This window comes from Bos taurus, chromosome 23 (genome assembly GCF_002263795.3).
Source record: "Bos taurus isolate L1 Dominette 01449 registration number 42190680 breed Hereford chromosome 23, ARS-UCD2.0, whole genome shotgun sequence".
Taxonomy (NCBI): Eukaryota; Metazoa; Chordata; class Mammalia; order Artiodactyla; family Bovidae; genus Bos; species Bos taurus.
The window spans coordinates 19,284,105-19,306,812 of record NC_037350.1 but is presented as its reverse complement, the minus strand read 5'-3'; the positions used below and the strand labels follow the sequence as shown (position 1 = coordinate 19,306,812).

At 44.6% G+C, this 22,708-nt stretch overlaps 1 protein-coding gene and 1 non-coding gene across 3 annotated transcripts in view; one reads left to right on the top strand and one right to left on the bottom strand.

The window, feature by feature from the left end:
* CLIC5 (chloride intracellular channel 5) overlaps positions 1 to 22,708 on the top strand; it is a 170,282-nt gene that overhangs the window by 43,950 nt on the left and 103,624 nt on the right. The window contains exon 1 of one of the 2 annotated variants that reach the window (XM_005223375.5): positions 11,836 to 12,200. Coding sequence (XP_005223432.1) covers positions 12,138 to 12,200 — 63 coding nt within the window. The 5' untranslated portion in view covers positions 11,836 to 12,137. 2 annotated transcript variants of the gene reach the window in all.
* LOC112443895 (U6 spliceosomal RNA) lies at positions 8,172 to 8,276 on the bottom strand. The gene has a single exon (XR_003032301.1). It is a non-coding gene; the product is annotated as a U6 spliceosomal RNA (small nuclear RNA).

The window sequence follows — 22,708 nt, the reverse complement described above, 5'->3', positions numbered from 1 at the left end:
TGATCCATGTAGCGTCTCTGATTGTAACAAATGCACCACTGGCACAGGATGCTGACAGTGAGGAAGGCTGCGTGTGAGTATATGGGGCAGGGAATATATGGAAACTATACTTAGTGCTCAGTTTTTTAGTGAACATAAAAGTGTTTTTAAAAAGTCAGTTCAGTTGCTCAGTCCTGTTTGACTCTGTGACCCTATGGACTGCAGCACGCCACGCTTCCCTGTCCATCACCAACTCCCAGAACCTACTCAAACTCATGCCATCCAACCATCTCATCCTCTGTCATCCCCTTCTCCTCCTGCCATCAATCTTTCCCAGCATTAGGGTCTTTTCCAACGAGTCAGTTCTTCACATTAGATGGCTAAAGTATTGGAGTTTCAGCTCCAGCATCAGTCCTTCCAATGAATATTCAGGATTGATTTCTTTTAGGATGGACTGGTTGGATCTCCTTGCAGTCCAAGGGACTCTCAAAAGTCTTCTCCAACCAGTTCAAAAGCATCAATTCTTCGGTACTCAGCTTTCTTTATAGTCCAACTCTCACATCCATACATGACTACGGGAAAAACCATAGCTTTGACTAGATGGACCTTTGTTGGCAAAGTATTATCTCTGCTTTTTAATATGCTGTCTAGATCAGTCAAAACTTTTCTTCCAAGGAGCAAGCATTTAATTTCATGACTGCAGTCACCATCTGCAGTGATTATGGAGCCCCCAAGAATAAAGTCTGTCACTGTTTCCATTGTTTCCCATCTATTTGCAAACAGATCTTCAAATGTCAGCAAATGAGAGGTGTAGATATGTGAGCAAGTTCCTTCCCTTTATATTGTTCTGATATTTTGTCTTCAATAGTGACAGGTGCATGCAGAGGGCCAGTACTATTCATTATGCAGACAGAACCCCCTTCAGCCTTATTCACCGCAGGGTAACTGATCACCCAGTGGTGAGCAGCTCTGCCTGCCGGGAGCCTCCCAGGATGGGGGTGAGGAGTGCTGATCGGTTTCAGCATCCATTTGGCTGGATCCACACCATCCCTGAGACCAGATGGAAGGAGCAGAGGAGTTGGCCTTGACTGGTGGACATGGCCAGACCATTTTGGTGTGGCTGTTTTGCATCCCTCTGCCCTTTAATTTGATGACTTCCCATGGGGAGCCGGGTGCGGTGAGGAAGACAGAAGTTAGGTCAGCGTTTGTCCCTTTGGGCCCTAAACATTGGGAGGCTCAGCTAAGGGCATTGAGTCTGGTGTCTAGTGATGTAATAACCCTGTGCAGTGTTGATGGAGGACCAGTGACTGGGTCCATATTCAGCTCTGTTTACTCAGAGACTTGATTTTATGAGAGGAGGAAGTAACAATGGTTGAGTTTACAAGATTCCAAAAGAGCAAGGTAAAAAAAAAAAAGAATGAGTTTCACTGTAATTAAATCAATTTCAATGCATTTTTAAAAAACATAACATCAGTTAGATAAAATATCAGCCTTTAGAAGTGGGTTTACCATCTTCCCCATGGTATGCATATGTGCATGCTAAGTCACTTCATCGTGACTGCAATTGAAGTCTGCAACCCTACAGACTATAGCCTGCCAGGCTTCTCTGTCCATGAGATTCTCCAGGCAAGAATACTGGAGTAGGTTGCCATGTCCTCCTCCAAGGGATCTTTGAGACCCAGGGATCGAACCCGTGTCTCTTATACCTCTTTCGTTGGCAGCTGGGTTCTTTGCCACTAGGGCCACCCGAGAAGCCCCCTTGCCTAGTAGAGATGCAGCCAGTGAGCAGAACCAAGTAGGAGGGATCTTGAGGTGAAAAATGGATATTGCAAAGGAGTCTTAAATTAATGTCTGTCTTTCATATGGAGGTGTATTTCAAACCTTTCCAAAGTGTATTTAACTGAGGAAATTATTCATCATTACAGAGCAATACAGACAGTGATTGGCTGCAAATTCTATATACAGTCGATGGAGCTGTCATTTCTTCATGCTAGAACTTTGCACTGAATGAAAATCTCTGGCAGGGTTTCTACTGCAAGGCATTGAAATTACAAAGGTTGCATAATGTAATTACTAGGGAAAAATGAAAATGTGACCCCACCATATTACACAGGGGATAGCATGGAGAATTTCAAGCTAGACCTTCAGTTCCTCAACATTAAATGCTTTGTTCTCTCTACCTCAGGGCCCTCACACATTCTGTTCCTTTCTCTCTTCCCTTCAGTCTTCACATGACTGGCCCCTTTTTATCAATCACATCTGGGCTTAAATGTCACCTCCCATAGAGGCCTACCTCAGGGACACCTTACAAAAAAGACTCCCTCACTCCTCACTGTGATTCTTCAGCATTGTAACCCAGATAATATTGATCATTTTTTATAACTATACATCTATTTATTGTTTATATGTTTATTCCATTTCCCACCATGAATTGCAAGACCCACCAGGCGAGGGCTATGATCAACTGTTCTGTTCCCCAAGGTATATCCAGTGTTTCCAAAAGTATTTGGTGTCTAATAAGTAGTCAATAGATAAAGGAATGTGAACATGAAGTAACCCTGGCTGTGACTATTTCAGTGGAAGAGGACTCATTTATGAACCAACTGGTAAAGATTCAAGTGCTGTCTGGTCACAAAAAATGTAGGCAATGAGCATCTTTTCTCAATATTATCAGATCTACTTCAATTCTATGTTCCTTGGGTTCCCTGGTGACTCAACAGTAAAGAATCCACCTGCCAGTGAAGGAGAGATGGGTCCGATCCCTGGGTCAGGAAGATCTCCTGGAAGAGGAAATGACAATCCACTCCAGTATTCTTGCTTAGAAAATCCCATGGACAAAGAAACCTAGCCAGTAGTCACGAAAGAGTCAGACACAAACTTAGCAACTGAACAACAACAAACACATTCTATCCACTCAACTGGAAGGGCTGAAGAATGGGAGCATCCCCTACACACACATACACTTGTTTTAGGCACTGTGAGTTCTCTGGGACAGAGGCTGGGTCTTTTTCAAAAATTTAGCCTCAGTATTAAAGGCAGTGCCTGGCACAGAAAGGCCAACAAGGGCGTATTTGCTGAATTTAACTAAAGTGAGATATTTGAAGTGCTTTTTCTGTCTTCTCCCTGGAAGAAGGAAATTGAAACAATTCAAGATAATACTCTCAGATTTTTCTGTCCAAGCTTTGTGGGAGTAGGGTTAATCTTCCCGGCAGATTATAAAAGATTGCACAAGATTGGAGAAAATATATGACAAAAATAGAATTAAATCTTCCCCTCTAAATATAGATTAAAGAGAATCACTTACTACTGTGCTGCAGAAATAAATTTCTTCTGTACCTGCTTAGCTGTGACCAGGTAATTATGTACAGAAATATTACGTTTTATTTCTCTGAGTTCCTAAAGTAGAGAAAGAGATATATAAGGAAATATATGGGAAGAAAGAAAATACTCACATACACATACATTCCTAGAATTCTAAGAGAGGAACTGACTTTCATTGCTGCTCCCACTTTTAAGACAGATGATGTTTAAAATAATAGTGTTATTTGTTCAGTCATGTCTGACTCTTTGTGACTCCATAGATTATAGCCCACCAGGATCCTCTGTCCATGGGATTTTCCAGGCAAGAATACTGGAGTGGGTTGCCATGCACTTCTCCAGGGGATCTTCACGACCCAGGGATTGAACCTGGATCTCCCAAGAATCCTGGAGTGGGTTGCCATTTCTGCCTCTGGGGCATCTTCTCAACCCAGGGATGGAACCCACAACTCCTGCATCTCCTGCATTGTAGGCAAATTCTTTACCTGCAAAGCCATCAGGGAAATCCTTAAAGATAATAATAGCAATTCAATTTGATCAATTCTGCTTATTTCCAAGAAAGAATTGATAATTTTCTCAATAATATACTTTGCCTTTCAGAAAATAATTCTTCATTTTGATATTTGGCAAAACTAATACAATTATGTAAAGTTTAATAATAAAATAAAATTAAAAAAAAAAGAAAATAATTCTTTATGTAGCTTAAAGAGCTGATATGATGACAAGGAGACAATCAGATAAAGGATGAAGGCCATCAAACATGGGTCAGGGTAATTACAGGGTACAAATTCCATTCTTTACCTGGGAGCATTGCTTTTTGAATGTTCTAGTAGCTGATCTTCAGCCTTCACTTCTAAATTGGGCATTTACTTCCTTTTTCTGTCTCTGTTTCTCTCTTCCTCTCTCACGTTTCTATGCATTTAAATACAGTAATAAAATAATTAAATAGTGCTTAGTTATTGAGGTCATTAAAAGTAGACTTTTGGGAGTCAAGCAGATCTAGATTCAAACCCCAGCTCTAGAAGTTTGTGGTTGGTTTCCTGACTAACCTATGTGAATCTGCTTCCTCTTCTGCAAAATGGAACACTGATAGTAGCTATCTTGTTAAGTGAAAGATCAAGTGAGAAATTGACTGTGAAATGTAGCACTGCCTTATAGACAAAAGGGCTCTTTTGTCCTTTGTTTATGCATCAGTCAGTATGTTGGTTGCATTATGCATATTCATAAATAGTATTATTTAAACTTTGCATCAGGGTCTTTTCCAAGGAGTTGGTGCTTTGCATCAGGTGGTCAAAATATTGGAGTTTCAGCATCAGTCCTTCCAATGAATGGGTATTTTTTGTTCTTGGTCACTTCTTGGTCCCTATTTCTTTTTTCAGCTTATGTCTGTGTGTCTCTTATGGTTCCAGAGACCCCAAATCCAGTCATTTCTTATCTAAGATCAGCCAGTCACTGATCCTACCAATTCAATGCCATTTCTAAATCTCTATCAGCATTTCAACCTCATCCAACAACATCATACTTCACATACTTAGTAAATCCTGGTGGTTAAGAAAATAGGCTTTAATGATGGAGAGACCTGGGTCAGAGTACCAGCTATGTTGTTTATAATTATTTATGTGACCTTGGACAAGTTCCTCACCTCTTTAAGTCTTTGCTTCCTCATTTGTGAAATGAGACTAATTGCACTGCCTTGGGTTATTATGAAGATAAAGTGAGCTGATAAGAGATTTAGCGTTCTCACACATGGTGGTCTCTTAGTACTGTTACAGAATCCTTTCCTGTGTTTCAGCTAAGAATTAGAATAATTATAAAGTCTCCACACAGTAAGGCCCATTTCACTTAAGTTAGCCTTTGCATGATATGAACAGAAGTCCAAGAGGAGGAGGAGGATGTGAATAAAAGAGGTGCCAGTTGTTTATTCGGGCTTCCCTGGTGACTCAGGTGGTAAAGAATCTGTCTGCAATGCAGGAGACCCGGATTTGATCCCTGGGTTGGGAAGATCCCCTGGAGAAGGGAATGGAAACCCACTCCAATATTCTTGTCTGGAGAATCCCATGGACAGAGGAGCCTGGCAAACTACAGTCCATTTGGTTGCAAAGAGTCAGACACAACTGAGCAGCTAAGAGAACAACACAGTTGTTTATTAACTGATTCCATCGACCATTATTTAATGAGCACATACACTGTACTGGGAATATTATCAGTTTGTTTGCAAGTTTATAACAAGGGGCCATTATGTTCTATGGGTAGTGCAAAAGAGACAAAAAGGATTCTTGTCTTCAAGGAGCTTTTATTGTTATGAGAAAGACATGATTCAACCCTTGAAGGAATTCCATGGAGGGATAGTGCAAGCGCTAAGACTGCTCATTGCTCACCTACCCTGCATTTTTTCAAAGGATTCTAGAAACAGCATGGCATCCCCAAAACCCTGGTGGAAGGATGAGTAATGAGTGAACCAACGGGATAAATGACAGTTGTTGACAAGGACTCTTGGCTTCAGGCTAGCCTACTCCCTGGCCTCTCCCTTTGCTGAGCACAGGTAGGCAGACTGCTGTGAGGACAAAGATCACTGGCAATGTGGGGCACACCCAAACGTTAGTTTATAAAGGAACAGAACTAGGAACCCACCCGGTCCTCCTCGCAGCCCAACCTGTGACCTCATGCAAGTGGAAGGACTCACCTCTCTCTGGCTACACTCACATGGTCCTCCCACAAAGACACAATATGACTGATGCTTTTAGCAGCTGCCATCAAAATCTGCCAGTCCCCTCAGCTTGAAACCGAAGCCCTTGAGATTGTCCAAAAGATCCTCTGTAGAGAATGTAAGGGTGAAAGAAACCAATTCCTATTAAATAGCTACCTTGGGCAGAAAGAGTGGATTCAACTAAATATCATTAGGTACCTAAAGGTTTGAGCTTGAAACTAATGATATACCTGGCATTCAGTAAGATATTGATATCCTTATAAAGATGATCGGTGTTTCATAATAATTTATACACTTTTTATCTTGTAAATATAGCTAGAAGTTTATTAACTGTGTTGATCTTTTATGACATTTTTGGTACCAGGGACCGGCTTCATGGAGGACAATTTTTCCATGGATCAGGGGTGGAGGTGGGGTTCCTGGATTTTCTTGCTTTGTGTTTAGCTGGCTATTCTTTTTCTAATTTTTTAAGATAGAAGTTTAGATTATTGATTTGAAATCTTTATTCTTTTCTAAAAAGAACACTTCTTATATAAATTTCTTCCTAAGTACTGAATTACCTGGATCTCACAAATTTTGATAGATTCTATATTTATTTGTGACCTTTCCCTGGTGGCTCAGTGGTGAAGAACCCACCTCCCAATGCAGGAGACCCAGGTTCGATTCCTGGGTCGGGAAGATCCCCTGGAGGAGGAGATGGCAACCCACTCCATTATTCTTGCCTGGAAAATCCCATGGGCAGAGAAGCCTGGTGAGCTACAGTCCATAGAGTCACAAAGAGTCTGACCTGACTTGAGCAACTGAGCAGCAGCAGTGTCCATTTGTATTTAGTTCCAAATATTTTCTAATTATTTTTGAGGCTTCTTAACCAGTGAATTTCTTAAAGTGTATTGCTTAATTTTCAAAGATTTAAGGGCTTTCCCTATATCTTCAGTATTGGTCTAATTGATTATTTTATGGCCAGAGAATATATGTGGTAAGATTTCAGTCTTTTAAAAAGATTAAGGTTTGTTTTGTAACCCAGAATATGGTCTATTAGGGTGACTGTCCATGTGTACTTGCAAATGGCGTGTGTTCTGTTGTGTGGGAATGTTTATTAGGTCAAATTTTTTGATTGTTATTTTTAGGTCTTCTATACTCTTGCTGACTTTTTGTCCTCTTCTGCTATCAGTTTCTAACAGAGGAGGGTTTTGGTCTCCAAATGCGATCCCATGTTTGTCTTTTTCCTCTTTCAGTTTTATCACTTTTGCTTCATGTATCTTGAAGCTCTGTTATTAGGTACATACACACTTATGGTTGTTATAGATTTTGATGACTTGACTCTTTTATCATTATGTAATATTCCTCTTTATCCATGATGAGTTCCTTTTTCTGGAGTCTATTTTGTTTGGTGTTTTCTTCTGACTAGCAGTTGCATGGTATTTTTTCCCCATCTGCTTACGTTTGAAGTGAGATTCTGTGACAGCACATAGTTGGATCTTGGTTGGTTTGTTTTTAATCCAATCCAAAAATCTCCAGCTTTTAAAAGTATTTATTTATTTGGCTGTATTGTCAGGTGTTAGTTGCAGCACGTGGGATCTTTCTTGTGTCGCGTGGGATCTTTCCTTGCAGCGTACAGATTCTCTAGTTGTGGTGTGTGGGCCCCAGGGTCCATGTACTGCCATACACATGCCCAGCTGCCTGCGGCACATGGGATCCTCCCAGACCAGGGATCAAACCCACATCTCCTGCATTGCAAGGCAGACTCTTAACCTCTGGACCACCAGGGAAATCCCTGATCTCCAACTTTTAGTTGTGTTTAGACCATTTAAATTGAATTGAAATGGTTACATTTAAGTGTGCTGTTGTATGATTAGTTTTCTGTTTGCTTTCTTTTTCTTTCCTCTTAGATTATTTGAGAATTTCCTGCCATTACACTTTAACTTACATTTTTTTTTTTTTAAACCATATCTCTTCGTGTAAGTTTTATAGCTGTTGTTTAGGAGTGGTTACCATATGTATACCTGACTTTTCTTAATCTGCTTAGAGTTCATACTTTGCCACTTCAAATGATGTATAGAAATATTACAGCTATATAAATTCCTTTGCCTTCACGTTTATGTCGTATCATTGAATATGAATATATTGAAAACTCAGTCAGATAAATTTTTTTATTTCAACAATCATACAAAAACATGAGTGTCACACAGATATGCACATCATCCTTTCATTGGGGCCATTCTCATCTTTATTGTGTTATTCCAGTTTTAGTATATGTGCTGCTAAAGTGAACATTGAATATGTTTTTGAAGTGCTTGCCTAATAAGGATTTATCCAAAACTTGAAACAAGTTTGTGAAACTATGATTATTAGAAGTACAGCCTATATGATCAGAGAAGTGCTTTTCTCTGAAGAAAGTTCGAATTGCCTAACCAATTATACTTTGATGTAAAAGGGTAGTCATTTTATATATAAAAAAAGAAGTCTTTTTATTGTGAAATGAAGCAGAATGTGGAGTTAAAAACTAGAAATAGGCCAGAAGTATTTTATAACCAGAGCAGAATTTTTTTTTTATTAAATGAAAGTTTATAATATCAAAACTATCAGTTATCTATAGGGATATCCATGTGGGAGGTATCTAGAAATTAAAAGGGAATTGTTCCATTTTTCAGTAGGTGGTACATATTTGGAGAAGATGAAATAAAAGCTAACTCTCAGACTTCCTTGGTGGTCCAGTGGAGGAGAATTTGCCTGCCAATGCAGGGGGACACAAGTTCGATCCCTGGCCCAAGAAGGTCTCACCTGTCTCGGGGCAACTAAGCCGGTGGGCCACAGCTTCTGAGCCCGCGTGCTGCAACCACTGAAGCCTAGAGCCTGTGCTCGAGGGCAACAAGGAAGCCACCACAATGAGAAGCCCGTGCAGCGCAAGGAAGAGTAACCCCCGCTCATGACAACTAAAGGAAGCCCGTGTGCAGCAACAAAGACTCAGTGCAGCCAAAAATAAAATAAGTAAATAATGTTTTTTTTTTAAAAAGCTAACTCTGCTAGGTTTGGGATTAGGGGAAAATAGAGGTCATACCACATATTGTTAAGCTCATAGCCAAGAAAATAACCACATGTGTAAAGCATCTTCATTCAGGGGGAAAAAAAAAAAAAGCCCTCAAAGGCACTTTAGCATAAAATTTCATTTACCTCTGTCAATTACTATTGCAAATATTGTCCACAGTCCAGAATAGGAAAGTGATGAGTCTATGCGGCATGCAGTGAAGGTAGCTGTCTCCCTCTGTAACCTTGTCTTTCTCAGAGTATGCAGTCACTGGCTTGGAATGTACAGCTGTGAAGGTGAGAGCTAAAGGCTTTGGTGATGTAAGCCTGAAACTGAGGAGGAGAGCAATTAAGCCTCACCTTGATTAAGCTGTAGGGTACCACGAGGGTTGTAAGTTGGGCTTGGTGACTGTTTCCTTCGGTGAGCAGGAGACATTTGCACTTGAAGTTTATGGGGAAACAACCTGTCATAAACAGTGGTCAGGACACCTTGCCATCTTCTCTGTCGATCAGATGCCTGCCATTCAGGAAGTTGCTTCTGCTCTGTGAGATCTCTCTTTCCGGCTACTCCAACGATGATGAATAATCTCTCAGCAAGCTGACTTACACAGCCCGTTCATCTACCCAATTCGTATGGCAGTCTGAGTTTTTCTTTACATGGGCATATTCTCCTGAAATAGATTTTAATCTCCATGAAGACCAGCACAGTGCCTTTTTTTCCCAAAGTGCCTTACGATGAGAGTAGTTGAGAGCATAGGCTTAGTCTGTCTGGGTTCAAATCCTGATTCCACCATTTCCTAACTGAATGACTAGGGGCAAAATACTTAAATATTAATAAATATGCCTCAGTTTCCCCACTTGTAAAATTGGGACAATAACACTATCTATAAAGATGAAATAAGTTAAGACATGTAGAGTGTTTAGCATTTTTTGCCTGGTACCTAATGAGTACTGTTACTTATTTTTATTAAGTGATTAATTTTTTTCTTAGAAAGTCATGGAACAAATACGTATTTATAAGTCAGGCAGGACAGAGCATAGATAGGATCAGCTAGAGAAGGCAAAGAACACAAACAGAAGTTGACCAGATTCCAGATACAAAAGACTTAGCACCTGTTTTTAAAAGAGATGGAGGATGGGAATGTAAATTGGTACAGCCACATTGGAAAACCCGCTGGCAGTGCTTACTCGAGAACATTCTAATGCTCTAGCAACAAGCAATCCCATTCCTGAGTATATATCCAACAAAAAGTGTCCACGTATTGTGAAAGGATGTTTCATAGAATGTTCATAGCAGCCCCATGGAAGTCATTAACTGAAAGCTATGCAAATATCCATCAGAGGGAGAATGGATAAATAACTTGTGGCAACAAAAATGGGTGGTTTCCAACTACACACTGTAGGATGGATAAATCTCACCAATGCAGTGGTGAACACAAAGGAAGCCAGACACCAAGGAGTATATACTACGCTTATTGTAAGATTCCAGGCAAAACTAACCTGTGCTGTTATTACAAGTAGGGGTAATAAGTTAACCCCAGGTGGGTGACAGCCATGAGAGGGAGGAGAGCTAGAGAGGAGAGACCGGGATGAGCTTCTGGAAGAGCAGCTAGCATTTTACCTCTTTTTCTGATGTTGGTGTTATGGATGAGTTCAGACTGTGCAAATATATTGAACTGTCCATTTATGATATGCATATTTTTCCATAGGCATATTCAGTTCAGTTCAGTCGCTCAGTCGTGTCGGACTCTGTGACCCCAAGGACTGCAGCACTCCAGGCTTCCCTGTCCATCACCCACTCTTGGAGCTTCCTCAAACTCATGCCCATCGAGTTGGTGATGCCGTCCAACCATCTCATCCTCTGTCATCCCCTTCTCCTCCTGCCTTCAATCTCTCCCAGCATCAGGGTCTTTTCCATTGAGTCAGTTCTTCGCATCAGGTGGCCAAAGTATATGGACTGTATATAGTCCATGGAATTCTCCAGGCCAGAATACTGGAGTGGGTAGCCTTTCCCTTCTTCAGGGATCTTCCCAACCCGGGGATCGAACCCAGGTCTCCTGTATTGCAGGCGGATTCTTTACCAGCGGAGCCACAAGGGAAGCCCGTATGAGTATTCTATGTCATTAAAAAAAGAAGAAGAAAAATAAAATAAAAATAGAAAACAAAGAAGAAAAAAAAAAAAGAGGAGAAAGCCAAAGGGAAAAAACAAACAAAAAACCAAAAAAAAAAAGAAAGAAAGAAAGAAGGGGAAAGCAAAACAGCCCAGAGGTTAAAGGACACGGATCCTGACCTGGCAGACTCACCTCTCTACCTTACACAGCACCCTGCCCTTCCCTGCCTCCTCCTCTCCCAGCCCTACTCTAACCTATCCCGCACGAGGATGGCAAATGCACAGTTTTCAGGGTCCTTGCGTTCTCTTCCCGGCTCCCCGTAGCTCCTCCCCACTCTGAGCATCCCTAAGGCAGGAAGGGGGTTTCCTAGTGGAAAGGGCTGGTAGGAGAGTTAACTTGGAGGAGCTGATGCTTCGTTAAATGAAAGGTAAGGCTTAAAGCCATCTCTTTTTCTCTCTCATCCTCCCCCGCCTCCTCTCACACTTCCTCCCCCTTTATCTTTCCCAGAACATCCTCCTATCCCAGCGGCGGTGTAGCGGCGCTGGTCCGCGGCGCGCCCCGCGGAGCCTGGGATGCGGGGCGGGGGCCGCGCTCGCCCGGAGCCCCTCCCGCCCGCCGGGTTGACCCCGCCCCGCGGCGCCGGCTATTTTGGGCGCGGGCGGCGGCAGCAGGATCGCCGCCCCGCGCGGATCCTGTGACACCTCCCAGCGCGCGGCACTTGTTGCTCCCGGGACCTGCAGCCCATCCCCGAGCCCACCTTTTCTGCCTCGTCCTCTGCCCTCTCCTGGCTTCTCTCTTTCCGTGCGATCGCCCGGAACTCCGATCCTTCAGGCACCGCTGTCACCGGCTGGGGAAATAGATTAAAGAAACTAGATAAATAAACGCCCTCCGTAGGGGCCCTCCCGGGCAGCAGCAGCAGCAGCGGCAGGAGCGCTGGCCCCGGCGCCGCAGAGGTGGCGCCTCCCCGGCCCGGGACGCTGGCCCCGGGCGCCGACGGCATGACGGACGCGGCGACGGCTAACGGGGACGACAGGGACCCCGAGATCGAGCTCTTCGTGAAGGTAGGTCGGCGTCCTAGCGCCGCCGCACCTGCTGCGCCTCCAGCCGGGATCGCGGCTCACGTGCCACGGCGCCGAGCGCTCTAGGACGCCCGACCATCCCCAGGGAGCGCAGCCTCGCCCTGGCGGTCCCTGGGGTGGCCTTTCTGCAAACCCGAGCCTCGCTTCGGGGCTCCCGGGCGAGATGGAGTCAGGTGCATTCTGGCAGGTGGCTGTCTTCTCCGAGAGTTTGTCAAACCTGCCGCAGGACCGGCGGTCACCCTGCCTAGGCGCGATTTTGGTTTGTCCTGAAGGGCATCTTCGGGTGCAGGGTGAGGGCAGGAACCTGGCTGGACACATGAAGCTTTCTTCTAAAAAGGCGGGGGGAAGGAAGAGGGAGAAAAGAAAGCATTACTAATAATATGATCTTTGGCAAAGTAGAAATAACATTTCTTAAAACCTCCGTTCTCTCTTTTACTCTATTAAAAGAAAAGCAAAAGGGAACAAAGATGTGTTCTTGTTCTGTGATCTGCAAAGCGGAAAGCAAACACTCCACTCGCCTACATTATTATTAGTGTCATAATCGTGTTTCCGCGGGGTTGTATCAGGAAATGCACAGGGTGACCTGAGGTAGACTTGGAGGAGGGGACACGGGGCGGGGGGAATTCATTAAGTCCCCTCGCTCCCCGCGCCGAAACAGTCTAACGTCAAAAGCTGCTACACTTCCTTTGCAACCTGGAGGAGGAAGGATGAAGGCTGATGCACCGTTTCCCGGTCCTCCACTGTAATAAGAAAGAAACATTTGATAGGTCCTCCAGAAGCCGAGAAACCTGAGAGCAGGAGAGTTGTCTCCAGGGCGGTGCGGAGTCGCCAGGACTTGGGGGAGGGGCAGCCGCCAGCAGGCTGCCTGAGCGCTGAGAACTTTCACAAAAGGGGGGAAAAAAAAAAACAAAAAAACCCCCAAACATCTTAGAATGCAGTTTCCCTAGAAATATACAGGTAACTGAGAAGGGAAGAGAACTTGGTGCCTGTTCTGGCTGAATTTAAAAGACATGTATATTTCCCTTTATACATGGGGAAATGTATGGAAATATACATGCCTTTTAAATTTGTTTTGGTCAGAGGATCCTTATCTACAAACTAAATACACAAATAGATTTTCACAGGAAGTGTAAGATCTATATGACACTGATAGCAGCCTTTTGGTCTTCGGTAATTTTTATTTATTTTATTAAAAAATAATAAACAAGCTGTGACTTATCTTACACTTGAAAAGTACTCTCAGTTGGCCCAGCCTCCCACAAAGTTTTGTTAAAAATTTCGGCTGGGCTTTACATTTAGGGGGTTATTTTGCAAAATTATGCATAGAGATTACATTTGGTTTTTAGTGAGACAACTTTCCTGGACCTATTTCTCTTCCCCCAAATGTGGCTTCCATCACCGTCACCCTCATTTAGTTCTGGGACCCTTCTGGGAAGGATTTTCAGGCTCTCTGGCAGACCCAGGTAATGAAAGAGGTCATGTCCTCCCAGGCTGAGCAGTGTTGGACTCAGAGCTGGCCAGGGCTGCCCTGACCCCCGGCATCCAGGCCTGCGGTCTAGGGAGCGAATACGGAGAGCTTTCACAGAGCAAGGAGTCTTGCTGTTCTTCTTGAAGAAAGCTATTCTAGGACTTTCTCAGATTCCCTGGGAGCAGGTAGTTTCACAGTGTCAAGTTCCTGAAAGCTATTTGAAACACAAATTGACTCTTTTAGAACCAAAAGAGCCCTTTGCCCTGCTCCTAAGTGAGAAGCCCATTCTACCCGCACCTTCTGAGTTTCAGGTTGGCAACTTGGAGGTTTTCTCCATTTGTATAAAAAGCTCACTTAGCAGCCCCCAGTGCCCACAAGAATTCTAAAGTACCTGTGTTGTCTTTTTTTTTAAATTTTTTTCTTCCTAAAGGAAAGCAATCCATGAGAGCCAGGCAGGCCTTCTTGGTCAGCACAGAAACCAAGTTGATGGGGAACAAAAAATCAGATAGGAAAGCTCTTTTGATCCCCCCACCCCCTTTTTGAGCTTCTGGTTAGTAGTGATCATTTACAAGGGCAAGTAAAGGCTAAAAATAATTGTGAAATAAAGACACTGCCCAGGCAGCCAGCCATGTCCTGATTTATAGAATCAGGTATTTCCATGGTTTATCATGTCTCATAGCTGTAGGATTCCCATCAGAAGAAAGGCCCTGTGGAAGGTCTCAGGTATCCGAGGTGATTTCTACAGGCCCAGCAAGGTTGGTTTCTAGGAAACCTTCCAGGGAGGCTCTCCTCATCCAGTAAGTATTGTGATGTGGTCATCTTCAACAATCCCTCGAAGAGACCCACCCACCTCCAAACCTGGCCTGTCCCCTGGGAAAAGTGAAAGCCAAAGTTAGTAACTCACTTGTGTCTGACTCTTTATGACCCCATGGACTCTAGCCCACCAGTCTCCTCTGTCTATGTAATTCTCCAGGCAAGAATTCTGGAGTGGGTTGTCATTTCCTTCTGCAGGGAATCTTCCCAACCCAGGGATCAAACCCAGGTCACCCACATTGCGGGCAGACTTTTTACCAACTGAGCCACCAGGAAAGCCTTCTGTGTGTCACTTAAAACCTTCATTATCATGAGAGTTTCAAGGACATACAATAGATTTTATGCCAGATGGATTGGTGATCATTATCTGTTACCACTGCTGCTGCTTATTAATAATACTAAACGGTGGCATTTTAGGACTTAGGAAGCACATTCAAATACCTTATCTCATTGGATCCCCGGCTTTGTTAATCCATGAGCCTTGATTCACAGGTAAAAAGTGATGAAAACAAATGACATGTGGCTCCCAGGGACCTCTTGAGACATGATGCTAGAGAGTACTTTGCCAACTGCAGTTTGCTCTCCCTGTAACAACCTTGGGAACTAAGGATGATGGTTCATCCCATTTTATGGTTGAAAAACTCAGGTGCTCAAAGAGTGTCAGTGAAATATTCAGAAGTAGATAGCAGTAAATAACATTCAAATGCAGCCCTCAACTAGCAGTTTAGACTCTAAATTCTTTACTCTTTCTCAAATACCCATATGTCAGGCCTTGTACCTTCTTTTGCCAAGTCTGCCTTTCAAGTGTTTCTAAGATGACACTTACTGGCAACTTACGAATTCATTCCAATGTGTTAGTCACTCAGTCGTGTCCAACTCTTTGTGACTGTAGCCCACCAGGGATTTTGTAGATCTCCCTCCATGGGATTTTCCAGGCAAGAATACTGGAGTGGGTTGCCATTTCCATTTCCAGTCCATTCTAATATGGTCATGGAACGCTATCAAGGCTCCCACCCATCCCTGCTCTGTACTCCAAGTCTTTCCCTTCCAGGGAACATTCTAATGGAGATTTTTTTTAAAAGATTTATTTATTTAATTAAAAAGTTTTTTTTTTTTTTTTTCCCTGGCTTTGGTGTGTCTTTGATGCTGCACGAGGGCTCTCTCTAGCTTCAGGAGTGGGGACCGCTCTTCATTGCCACGTGAGGGCTTCTCATTGCAGTGGCTTCTCTTGTTGCAGAGCACAGGCTCCAGTAGCTGCCGCACGTGGGCTCAGAAGTTGTGGTTGCCAGGCTCTAGAGCACAGGCTCAGTAGTTGTGGCACATGGATCTGGCTGCTCTGAGGCATGTGAGCATATGTGATCCTCCTGGACCAGGGATTGAACTGGTGTCCCCTGTACTGCAAGGCAGATTCCCAGTCACTGGACCGACCACCGGGGAAGCCATCTCATGGGGATGTTTAAGAGATCATTGACCCAACGTTTTTAATTTCTTCATCTATAATAAGAAAGGTTTGAATTGAGTCTGTCAGCTCTCATTCTCATTTCCCAACAAATATGAATGGGGCGGAGGGGACAGAGAAAGGGGTTTAAATCTTGTCTCTGCCTCTTATTGGCCAAGTGACTCTGAACAAGTTCCGTAACTTCTATGAATCTCAACATCCCCACTCTTAAAACAAGCGGGTGATTATAAATAAAGTGCCCTTATCTTTTATCGTCCAAACTCCTGAGAGAGAAAGGAGGTACTTCCAGTAGTTAGGTTGGGACAGCAGGTGTCACCTGGGGTTGATGAGAACGTGTGGTCACCCTGGTTATGAAAATACTGTCACCACAGACTGGCTGTGAGGATGCCACGGGAACAAATAGAGGAAAACATTGTGTAAGTTGAAAATTGCTGAGAACACATTGACTTCGATAAGGATATGAGTCCCGTGGCAGATAGAACCTTTCTTGATCTGCAGGTCCCTGATTTGCCTTAGGGAACAATGGCCTGGCTGCTTCCTCACTCGCAGGGCTATTTTGAGAATAAATGAGATCATACACAGCTGGGACTTTGATCACAAAGGGAGGACAACAGGTTAGAGTTGATAGAGGCAGTGAGCGTGGTTTATTGAAAGAAAAAAGAACAAGGAAATAAAAGCAAAACAGAAAGTGATTTGGGAAGACAAACACAGGATGTGCTGTGTAGTTAGATCAAGGCATTCATTCCTCCTTCCGTATCAACACCTCCACCTTCAGTCCCCGCCCTAGACCCCAGAGGTAGAAAGTCACCAAAGCCACCCAACTTGAAACAAATGTCTCTTGAGTTTCAACAGAAACCAGTGGTTCTCAAATTTGGCTACAGCATCAAATAATTTGGGGGAGATTTTTAAAACTTCTGATGTCAGGCTGCTCCCTGGTTAGTTACATCACAGTTTCTGTAGGTGGGAGCCAGAAGCGGTGTTTTTACCCCCACCCCTAGGCAACTCTGGAGTGGAGCTCTTGGGCAGAGCCACTGAGTCCTGATCAGAGGCAGGTCTCTCGGCAGGCAGCTTTGCCACTACTGAGCTCGGTGGCTCTGCTAGTGTGGATAAATGTCTAGAATATCTAACAGCCTCAGGTCATCCTGATCATTCTCATTAGGAGTGCTGTTGATAGAAAGCTCACAGCCAACAGTGCTGCAGTGAACAGATGCTGACAGACCATAAAGCCCTTATCTGCAGGACTCCAGAACCGTCTGTGTGTGGGGTCGGTCTAGTAAATAATGATCAATTCAGCCCCCGGGGGAAACAGAACGGAGGCCTGCTGATTGTCTGATGGAAATGGCTAGTCATTTCATTTATGGAGTGATCCAGAAGGCTCTGACAGTGGTGCAGAGCACAAGTCAAGTCATGGCGACCCGTGGCGTGGTCATCTGACTTCCAGAACAGACGGGATCAAATTTTGTTGTGTTACCTCTCAGACCCCAGCTGGCCACTGGCTGCTTGGTCACCTGGCCAGTCATGGGTTTATCAGGTTTTGAAGTTCCTTTTATCACATTATGCCACTGTTTTCTCCTGTTTTGCTCTTTGGTCAGTAATGCAACACGCAAATCCATCTGCCCTGCTGTGTCAGCAGTGCATCCTTACCTGGTAACACATCCCTGGGAGTACCGATGTCAAAGGTCAACTCATACAAGTCTCAGGTACCCTGGCAGGTGGTGAAAGTGAGGACTGGGGGTCTGAAGATGTTAAAGCCCACGGCCAGTGGTGTCAGTCCCTGCCTCCCTGCTTACCTGAGCTGTGTCTCTGGAGTGTTTGGTAGCTTTCTCCACCCAGGGCAAAGAGCCCATGGGTTCAGATAAGTCAGAAGCTTTTAATTCTTGGTTTCTTTTGAAATTCAGATGCTGAGCCCATGGTAGTGGTGATGGAAGATGCAGTAGAAGAATGCAGTTTCTGGTGCCCCGAAGGTCACCTGCTGTGTGAGCTAGGACAGGCTGCCTGACGTCTCTGGGCCACAGTTGTCTTGCCTGTGCAATGCTGATAATGGCAATGTCTGTTTCCTGGGGTTGCTGTGAGCATTGAACGAGATGTGTAGAATCTGGGTAAAGCCTCCTCGGCAGGCCTAGGATAGCCCCAAAAGTGAGAAGCCGAGCCCTCGCACGTTCCTTCCTTAATATGTCCCAGAAGTCGCTGGTGCAGAGACACAGAGTGATGTGAGCTGGAGCACAGTGGTCTCTGGATCTGATTGCCTCTGATGGGGCTGCTGCTCCAAGAGCTGGAGGCCCCCACCAACCACTGTCTGGAGGAATGTAACCCCAGGAGAGTGTAGATCACTGACCAATGGTCAGATTCTTCCCGCTCAAGGGGTGTTGATTCCTCTGGTAGCTGCTCCCACTCTGGTAGCTGCTCTAGGGGCTGGACTAGGATGCATCAAATCACTGGGAGTGCTACGCTGGCCCCTCCCTTTTCAGCTCCATGGGGGTATTACTTCCAGGGTTTCATCCCCTTCTTGTCCCTGGGTTCCAGGTGGAGCCTCCCGGGCTCATCCGCAGGTGCTACAATTTTGACTCTTCAGTAGGAAAGAAGCTTCTGGAGTTTCAGGTCCTTTAGTTCCAAGAGGACCCCTGAAATCTCTATGCAGTGTTCCCGTTTGTTTGCAACCTTCAAGCTCTGCCTAGCCATGGCTACTGTCCTAGGAAACACATACACATGTATGCATGTTACCTATCTAGACTATTGGGAAAATGTAATAGACTCTTAATATCTGGTACCTTTAAAAACTATTACCCAGGAGCCATCCCCAAGTGTCTTTTTTATGAAGATGCAAAGTGGTTAATCATGGGTTTCCTGAAGGTGAGTCTCCACCCAGGGCATCTTAGATCTGACCCTGCTGGCATTCTGAGGGGTCAGCTCCAACTACCAGGGAAATGTCTGCCAGCTCCCTGAGTGACAACCTACTTTGGAAATTCATATATTTATTCAAGGAATGTCTTAGATCTGAGATGTGAAATACTTAAGGGTAAATAAGATAGATAATCTGCTGTCAGAACTAAAATGAGCTCTTTCTGGTAAAAAGCAATGGAGTTATTAACCTCTGGAAAGAGGTTCCCTCTGGCTCTGTTAGCACAGAGAGGTTCTTTGAGTTATATTTCTTGCACTGCTCGTGGTGAACAATGGCTAGGCCACTGGCACTCAGCCTTTGGGGCACAAAACAAGTCACTGCAAAGCTTCTTCATACAGGTTTGCCCATCCCTGTCCCTAGGGATTCAGATTCAAGAGGTTGGGGTGAATTCCAGACATCTCCCGCCGGCGATCCTCGGATTCATCAAAGATTGAGAACAGCTGGCCCAGCTTGTGGGTAAATAGGGTTGAACCTACCGGGGGGAGGATCCAAAGGGCAAGAGAAAGTTGACTCCCTACTGGAAGTATGCGTTTCTTGGGATGGAGGCAGTTGAGGCAAATATGTTTCTTCACATGAGTCATCCAGGATTGACCCTAAATAAACCAGAAAAGGAGGAAAGGAATGCTTTTGACCTCTCTTTTAAACTTGCTTCTCTTCCTCTGTAATTTTTTTTTTTTTATGATATAGGAGTGACAAGTCATTTAAAAAGCTGGGTGTGAAGGAAATATTAGTAAGATAAAGAATGTGGGGAGTTAAGAGATTGAAAACAATCCATCAATCAATTAACCAATTAACAAACATGTTTGTGGAGCCAGGCTACTCTGTGCCAGGCTCTGTGACAGCTGAAAGCTGGGAGGGGAGATCAGAGATGATGGCGTCTTAGCAGCCCGTGAACTAGAAGCTGAGGAGTAAAAATGTCAACATCATGCCACATGCTTGGTAGGCAATGAAATGAGGAATGCATGTGGCTCAAATGAGGTCTCCAGGTCTAGTCTTGGGGAGATAGGACCTGAGTTGAACTTTCTAAAAAATATACATACATATATACGTTTATTTATTTATTTGACTTCGTGGGGTCTCAGAGAAGGCAATGACACCCCACTCCAGTACTCTTGCCTGGAAAATCCCATGGACGGAGGAGCCTGGTAGGCTGCAGTCCTTGGGGTCGCTAGGAGTCGGACACGACTGAGTGACTTCACTTTCACTTTTAGGCACTGGAGAAGGAAATGGCAACCCACTCCAGTGTTCTTGCCTGGAGAATCCCAGGGACTGGGGAGCCTGGTAGGCTGCCGTCTCTGGGGTTGCACAGAGTCAGACATGACTGAGGCGACTTAGCAGCAGCAGCAGCAGCGTGGGGTCTTAGTTATGGCATGCAGGATCTTCAGTGCAGCACACAGACTCTCTAGTTGTGGCTCAAGGGCTTAGTTGTTCCGCAGCATGTGGGATCTTATTTCCCCGACCAGGGATCAACCCCCCATCCCCTGCATTGCAAGGTGCATTCTTAGCCCCTGAACCACCAGGGAAGTCCCTGAGTTGTGCTCTAAAGAGTGATGAGGAGTCACTGAGTGCCTGGGAGTGGGGTATTCAAGGTTGGCCAAAAAGAGTGGCATATGGAAGGACACAGTTGGAAATAAGAGAAAGAAACACAATGGTGAGAAAGGGCTTTGAATGGCAGCTAGGTGATTTTTGACCCCTTGTGAGTAATGCGGAGTAACCAGAGGGTTCTACCCAGAATAGGAGCTTGATTTGGTCCCTGCTTTGTTAGAATGGTTCCTATACTGTTTTGCACAATGTGGTGGGAAGACTAATGAGTTCAAAGTTCAAATATCTGGATTCTAGGTCTGGCTGCACTATGCTGGTTGTGTGACTTTCTTTAAGGCCAAACTTTCTCTTCTGTAAGATGGGCTCAACGATCACAAAATCACAGAATTTTTGATTGGGAAAAACCTCTGTGGAGTCATCTGGTCTGACGCCCTCTTATCAGATAAACTCAGAGTCTAATATTTTGGGTTATGTGTGCTTTATGGGCTTAAGGAAAAGACGTGAGAAGACACATGAGCTGCTGCTCTTTTTGCCTTTGCTCTTATGACTGTGTTCAAGGTGGTTATGAATAAGGAGAGCCTTGAGAGGCCGGGAGGAGGCTTCTCCAGTGTTGCTTGTGGGGAGGCCATCATGAACCCAAGCCAGAGCTAAAAGGAGGACCATACTGGGGAAGTGTGATGTGGCTACAGAATGAGTGCAGGCCCTGGAAGAAGCCTGTGCAAACACAGGAGGGAGGCCCAAGCTTTAGATTCATGGTCGGTTCTCCTCTGGAGAGGCTGGTTTCCATGTCCGGAATGATGGATGCTAGTGGTGGGCTTGACCATTATTATCTAAGTTGTTGTAAGTGGATTGAGTGCAGATGAATGAATTGAGCTTCACGGTTCCTTTGAACTCAGAAACCCGATGGATCTAGGGTAGAAACAGAGCCATGAGGAATGGAGCGGAGAGCAATCTTGGTAATGAGAGCAATCTTCAGGTTTTAGAACTGTTCTGTTTGAGATGACAGCAGGCCAGAGTAGAGGGCACGTGGCCATTGGAGTGCTGGACAATGAGAGCTAAGAATGAGATAAGGTCGGACTTGAACTTGTGCTTCCTTCCTACTGTTGAAAGAATGGGTTCCCTGAAGGTGGGAGCTTGGGGAAGTGGGTAAAGGCTGTGCTTTAGCAAATGCCCATGTGAGAGGGAAAAACGAGGCACAGGAGGGTTTAGCAAAGATGATGACGAAGCAGAGAGGAAATGAACGTGACATCTCAGAGAGAGGAAACCACATCAGTGATGGCTGTAGAGGCAAGAAGGGGTTACGAAGTGTCTAGAAGAGTTCAGTGTTCTGCTGGGCTGTGGCAAAGCCTGTGAAGAGATGCGGGGAGGGTAGACAGTTTGAGTCGGATCATGGGGCAAACTGAGTGATTTGGGTTTTTATCTAAAATGCAAAAGACTGCATGTGTTAACCTCCTGTTTGTGGGACAACTGTATTTTAAAAGAGGAAGTACTTAATTTTCTGTAGGTGGCATGGCTGGCCCCAGAGAGGTATTCTGATATGGGAGTTCATCTCCCTGTGCTTGGGTGTGTAACACTTTGGTACTGGTTACCCTATACCCCATACCAACCTCCATGGAGCTCAAGGTGATGTGTTCCACTTCTATTTATCATTATTCTGCAGTAAGCGGGTAAGAATCAAGTATAAGACTAGAGATAACCCAGAAAATGTAGGAGGGAGTGTGTGTAGTGAATGGACTCCAACTGGGAACCCATTAGCTAGAACACAGAGGAAGTGAAAACCATGTCCCAGTTACTATTGCTTAAAAACTCAGTTTGGGAGGTTGGCATGGCAACTGATAAAGACTTCTTGACTCAACCAAAGCTCCCCTCCCCTCCCTGCCCACCTCTGCTTCCGAAAGCTGACAGGGAGCAGAGGGCCAGGAAACACCGCAGGTGGGTGGTTGGGGGGAGGGACAACCTCACCTGCCTTTTATTCATTTTCACTTTTGAGTTCTTGTCATTTTATAGTCATATCATAAAATCTAGCATCCACTGTGTCTTTGTTTTTTTGCCTTGGAAACCAAAGGAGCCATATGTCTGTGGTCCTTTATCACTAATGCCTCAGATTTTTCCTGTGGAGATAAAGGGTTCTGGGCAGGGCTGCACCACAGGACTTTGGGGAGAGAGAGATGCCACGTGGGGAAGGTCATGTGACCTCTTCTCCCAGGAGTACTGTAGGAGCACAGCAGAGATACGGTCTGTCTGATGGGATTTCTGTAAGGATCAAATGAAATCAGAACATGAGCTCCTTTCATAAATTAGAACTTTCA